This window comes from Rhodamnia argentea, chromosome 7 (genome assembly GCF_020921035.1).
Source record: "Rhodamnia argentea isolate NSW1041297 chromosome 7, ASM2092103v1, whole genome shotgun sequence".
Taxonomy (NCBI): Eukaryota; Viridiplantae; Streptophyta; class Magnoliopsida; order Myrtales; family Myrtaceae; genus Rhodamnia; species Rhodamnia argentea.
Window position 1 is genome coordinate 3,435,451 of NC_063156.1, and position 6,213 is coordinate 3,441,663.

Sequence of the window (6,213 nt, forward strand, 5' to 3'; positions counted from 1 at the left end):
TGGCTAGGCGAGGTGTGACCGCGCCGTCGCCGGTTGAGGTTAAGCCTAGCCCAACCATTGCGAGGCCGGCCTTCGCCTTTGGCCGGTTGCTGGGCTCGGAGGCCGGTTGGAGGAAGAAGGAAGAAAAAGAAAAGAAAAGAAAAGAAAATAAATAAATATAAGATTTTATGAAAATATTAAATTTGGCCATGTTAGTGCCAGCATCGTCACATCAGCGCTGGTTGGTAAAATGAGCTAAATTGATACAAATGAAAAAGGTTTATGATTGAATTGATAAAAAAAAAAAGACTTATTACTGAATTGATACAATTACAATATTTTTATGACTTTTTTTGGCCAATGGAGTATTGGACGAGTCGGTTGAGCTTCCCGAGCTTTAAATAGTTAAATTGATTAGGACTCGGGTTCGACTCCCAACGACCACGTCTTGGGGACTTACTTGGAGCCACTCCGATGAATAGTCCATTGCATATGGAAAACCTCGGTTATAAAAAAAAAAAAAAACTCAAAGAAAGTGAAGCAGTGAAGGGATAAAATTGACTTTTAACATTTTGTTTTCACAATTACCATTCAAAGATATCGATCATATCATGGAAAAAAACAATGATTTACGTCGAGTAAATATAGATGATAAATGAAAGAGGGAACGTTTTAGATGTTCAACAAACTCATTAGGCGTTCTCACCTCACTAAAAAAGAAAAAAAAAGAGAGCCCACCTTGCATTGCCTCTTGTGGATTCTAATATAAGAGAAACAACCACCAATCACTATGCAAGAAGCCATACACCCGAAATCCATTGTCCAAAACCACTGTTGAAGTCTAAATATCTTAAACCAAAGCAGACCTCTAGAGATGCTCATGACCCCTCCTTTTTAAGCTTTGCAAAAGTGGAAGCACCTTTGAAATCCGCCCATGTTGCTCAAGGCCCATCGGATATGACATTAGGGAGTTGACTTGGACAGGTAGGAAGCTTAGCTCCATAATTAGCATATTAATTGGACGAATAATAATGCTTAATTAGGCATTCTTTAACTGGTTGAATAACTGTTGCTAACTATTCCTGTTCACTTGCACATGTCCTTTCAAGAGCTTATGGCATCTTAGCTCTTTTGTAGGTAGAAAGGTTAGCTCAGTAAGAAGTCTGTCCTTTCATTGTGTAGTTTTCGTGATTTTCCGGGAAGTTAGTGAACATAATTCAGAAGAAGTTATGCTGCTCAATCAGCTTTTGGCTTGGCCGAAGCACGGTATGCAGATGGAACGTTTCACGTGCTAGATTGGCAGCGATAAGTAACGGTAAACTTGTCTCCTCATTGATTACTAGCCGCTGTCTTATGCAGTGAATCAAAGCATGTCATAGGCAAGCTGAAAGAAACATGCCGTTCGCTGATGTACTTACCGTTATAGTTTCCATTAGCCACCTGTTTCGATGCACTTTCGGCTTTCTTCCTCATCCCCTAGCAGGTGAATTACGTCATGGAACCCACAGGAAAAACTCGTATGGTCACCTGCTGCACGGGAAAGTAGGATATAAACAAAACAGGTAGCGTAAAAACATTATTAGGATGACGCTGCGCTCATGTGAAGAGCAACCAAGGACGCGCAGAAACCGCCTTTGATGTAAATCAGAGAGTTGCGCTTTCCTTTCTCGACGATCACTCCATTTTTTAGCACCACGATCACGTCTGCGTTTTTTATTGTTGATAATCTATGCGCCACCATGACTGTAGTTCTACTGACCATGACTTTGTCTGATGCACCTTGAGCCACTCTTTCGGATTCAGCATCCAATGCACTAGTAGCCTCGTCGAGGAGGAGTATCTTCGGATCCTTCACTATAGCACGTGGAATGGCCAGCCGCTGCTTCTGCCCCCTGGATAGCTGGACTCCACGCTCGCCTACCAAAGTTGACATCCACGGTCATAAACATTTTTTTTTTGAAAATCGGGTCAAAGCATTTATGCCTTTTTTGGTTAGGTGCATAACCAACAAACACACATCTTTTAGCTCTAGGATTAAGTTTACCACATTTCTATCATAGATGTGGACAAAGGCGGTACAAGATGGATTTTCTACGAGGGAAGCAGTAGCAAAATAATTACCTTTCTAGGCTAAGGAGCAAGATGGATTTAAAGAAGGTTGAATGAGTTCGTAAAAGTGCTCTAACTATTCCTTTGTGAATGGAAATGAAACTCACTTGATTTGCTCTTCCTCATTTGTTCCATCATCACCGCTCCTTCTCTGCCAACCTTCTTTTTTCCAATTCTGCAGTTTCCTATGAATTTTCCAATAGGTTTCTTTGGTATTCCATGGTTTATTGCAATGTTCACACCATGGTTTCTTCCATCTTCTTCATAATTAGGCCTCCGAGCTACAAGTACAAAATTTTCGGATATAGAGTTCTCATCTGTTTCCGAATCACACCTTCGAGCTTTTTCCCTTCTAACTTCAAAGAAAACCTTGCTAATGGATGACAAAGGTTTTTGACCAAGGATTCTACCTCTTACCTCTTCCAATCTTCGATTAAAGCCTGTTAGAAACATGTATACTCTATCGTTCTCTTCTCTCTTCATTTGTCGCTTGCAATTAACCGGACTTTCCCATGTATTATCATAGCATTAATCTCATTCGTGCCACAAATTCACCATTTCATTGTAGTAAACAGTGACCTCACGATCTCCTTGTCTTGATTGCCATAGCTTTGTCTTCAGTCCAAAGATTTGGGAAGAATTTTCCAAATCAGAACATGTTTCTCTCACATCGTCCCACGCATCTTTAGTTGTTGGAAGGAATATATGTGGTTTTCTAATTGCTGGCCCCATAGAATTGGTCAGCCAGGCAATCATTAAGGAGTTCTCGGATCTCCAAGATTTCCAATATAGATTGTTTTTTGCTGGTTCCCTCACCTCGCCTGTCAAGTGGCCTAACTTTCCTTTGCCATCGATTGAGCCCATTCCAAATAATTTTGGCCATTCAATCAGTGAACTGCTAATAGCAAGTTGGAGTTCTAGGAAAATTACACACCACTACTATTCGATTGTCCAGAGATATCAATTGAATATTTCTCTAGCACGACAACTGAAGAATCAGTGTCCTTAAGAGCTCTAGTGATTGCCGTTTTTAGTTTTTTTTACTACAGTGGGAGCCAGATTCTAAACCTTAGTTTTGATACCTTACATATTTCAAAGAAGAAAAGTAGTTTCTTCTAATTTTCATTGCTTATCATTCTTACAGAGAACATAGTATATAAATAGAACCTAGGACAGCTATGCAATAGAAATAGAATAAAAGCAGAAGAGAAAAAGATTTCCTACTTCCTAATGATCTACTTCCTAATTTTGAGAATTCAGAAATAAATGATCTCCAAGTCTAAGAAAAAAAAATGTTTGTCATGCCATATCCAAAGATTTTCTCCCGATTTCTCGAGATCTTCTCCTGATTCTTGGACGCTTTCTCTTTGTCAACTATATTATTGTTTGCAGGCATTTAGCAATGAATATTTTTCCTAAGAAACAAATAAAATTTCTACTGCTTGTCTTTCTCGTCTTCCCTTTTGGGCATCAAAACCGGTAGCGGGTAGAAGCAAAGCCTTCAAGAAAAAAAAAAAATACGAACGACAACTCTCGATTTTCGAGTTGCGTGAAGCCAAAGCTGGGTGAACGTTGACTTTCTGTTCTCAATAACACTATCACTATTCTAAGAGTAAGTTGTCTCTAAAAATATTCACAAATGAAAGGTGGGCGAGAGATTAACCCGAGGCGGGACCAAAGTATTGGAATTTACACGATGATTGGTTATGCCAGTCGCGACGACACTTATGCATAATTGAAATCCATAAAAGCTTTGAGATGTGAATACTATGATGATGATGATCATAGGGGAAAAAGAAGAGGCTCCATTCGAAAAAAGGAAGAGAGAGAGAGCAAAGCTTGTCGCAACTTGCAAGTGAGGTTTTTGTTTTTTCTATTTAGTGGCGACATCACATGTGATTTATATGGATACATTGTAAGAAAGATTCTCTTTTAAGAGTTGCTTTCAAGTGTGTAACCTAAGATTGTACACTAAAAGTGTCCCTTTCCTCGTTGCAAGGGACAGTTTTGCCTGCTTTCCCTAGTCGCCACCTCAAGGAGAGGTAATATCTACTTAATCGCTAATTTCAATACCAACTTTCCCAAGTGCCTTCCCACTTGAGAGAGGGGGCAGGTGGGGAGCTCGATTCCCCACCTTCTCAAGGGTTGAGGATGGAGACGCGTGAATGAGAGAGCAGCATTTCGCAACCTGCACACAACATATAGCGCATATAGATGTCAAGAAAAGTTAATTGGCATTGAAACAATTTCTTATCTTTTCAGATACATCTTTGTTTTAACCCTTCCAAATTTATAAATCCATAAATGTGTATATAAAAGTAATGCATCAAGCCATCTCTCGGTCATTTGGGAACAAAATAGAATAAGTTTTCTTAGAATGTCAGTAGGAATTTGAAGAGTACCCAGAAATCGTACATAAGTAACAACTATGGCAGTCATAGAAGATTGTGGATTTAAACGGCACAATTTATTTTTCTCTCAATTCTGATGGTAATTTCCCATTTATTGCTAAGATATACCTAGTTAAAAAATACTATAGATTTTCAATAGCTTTCTTTTTCTTAGTTTGATTTAATTTTTTAGAATGTTAAAACAGTTCACTTTGATTGCTGTTTTTCTTTGTTATTATTTTCCTTTTCAACTTTTCAACTTCTTTTCAACTATCTTTGAGATAGAAGGAAGGCACTAGTAAGAAGGTATGTGTGAAACAGAGCATTTAACTCTATATGTAGTTTCTAGACCTGTCAAAATGGGTCCAACACTCATTTAATAACCTACAAGCATTTAAATGAGTCATAATAAACTTAGCATGCCAGCATAATGGGTTTACAAAATAAAAAGAATAAAATAAGTGGGTTCTTAATTGATTCATTGTGAACTCATTTATAACCCACTTAAGATAACTCATTTAAAAGGCCTCTACCATTTCTTTTACTTTTTTTTTTCTTTCCTTTAATAAATCTGATTTTTTTTCTTCTAAGATCGGCGAGGGCCAATGATGACAGCCCTCGCTTGTGACGGTGAGGGCCCGATCCTCGCTTGCTGCCGACGAGGGCCCAACCATCGCCCAATACTCGGCAATCGTCACCGGCCCTCGCTGGTATTAGAATAGAAAATGGGAAAAATAAAAAAAAATAAACAAAATCTGATTGATAAAAAATTTAAGAAATCACATATATATTTTAAATCATAAGAAATATAAAAATCAGATCTTTTTAAATTATAAACAATGATTTAGCAATTTTTTTTTCAAAAATCTATAAGAAGTAAGTTTTTTTTTTTTTTTTTAGATTGGATTAAGCATAGAAGTGTTCTAGTAATATGAGTTGAGTCGGGTATGGGTTAAGAAATTTGCACTACACATAAATGGGTTAATTTGGCTCCAACCATTTATAATTTGACCCAAACCTGACCCAATCCACCCGTTTGAAAAGTCTGTTAGTTTAATTAACATATCGTTACTATATCATGCAATGTATATAATTTGTCAAAAAATTTATTCTAACAATTCTTTTTTTATTTATCGAGGATATTAATCCTGAAGCAAGTCTCCATCTAGTGAAAGAAAAATTATAATATAAAAACAGAATAGGGTGCCTATAGTGATGAAACAAATGAATCAATTTAATGATCCAGTAATAAATTGCTAAATTATGGTCTAGCGTATCCATGCATGCACATAGATACGCGCAACCTAGTGAGAAAAAAAAAGGAAAAAAAGGTGAAAATATGGTGGTATTTAGGATTACAAATTCCCATACTTCGAAGGGTACACTAACTTCGTCCGATTCGTATTAATCCGATTCAATAAGGAGTATCTGAATAGTAAATTTATTTGAACATTAATCGATACTTATGATTCAAGTCGCAAATTTTTTGGCATTTGTTTGGAATTTGGACGCTACATGGACTCTTGAATTTTACCATAATGAAAATATGAAGAAGTAGGGAGACAAGGGAGATTCAGCAGGTGGAGTTTGTTTTGTGTAAATGGAAGCCAAAAGTCCTTGTTCTTCTTCTTACCTTGGCATCGACCCTTGAAGAAAGGGATGCCATGATTTGTAGATTTAGGTTCTGCAAATGTGATCGCCTTCGGCGAATGAAGTTCATGTGCTAATTCGCCGA

The 6,213-nt window shown here is 37.6% G+C and overlaps 2 protein-coding genes across 2 annotated transcripts in view; both read right to left on the bottom strand.

Annotated features, from left to right (window-relative positions):
* LOC115756237 (ABC transporter B family member 4-like) overlaps window positions 1-6,213 on the bottom strand; it is a 37,872-nt gene that overhangs the window by 8,529 nt on the left and 23,130 nt on the right. The window lies entirely within an intron of this gene.
* On the bottom strand, window positions 1,559-1,912 carry LOC125315862 (ABC transporter B family member 4-like). Its single transcript, XM_048281929.1, has one exon. The coding sequence runs from the start codon at window positions 1,910-1,912 to the stop codon at window positions 1,559-1,561; it is 354 nt and encodes a 117-aa protein (XP_048137886.1).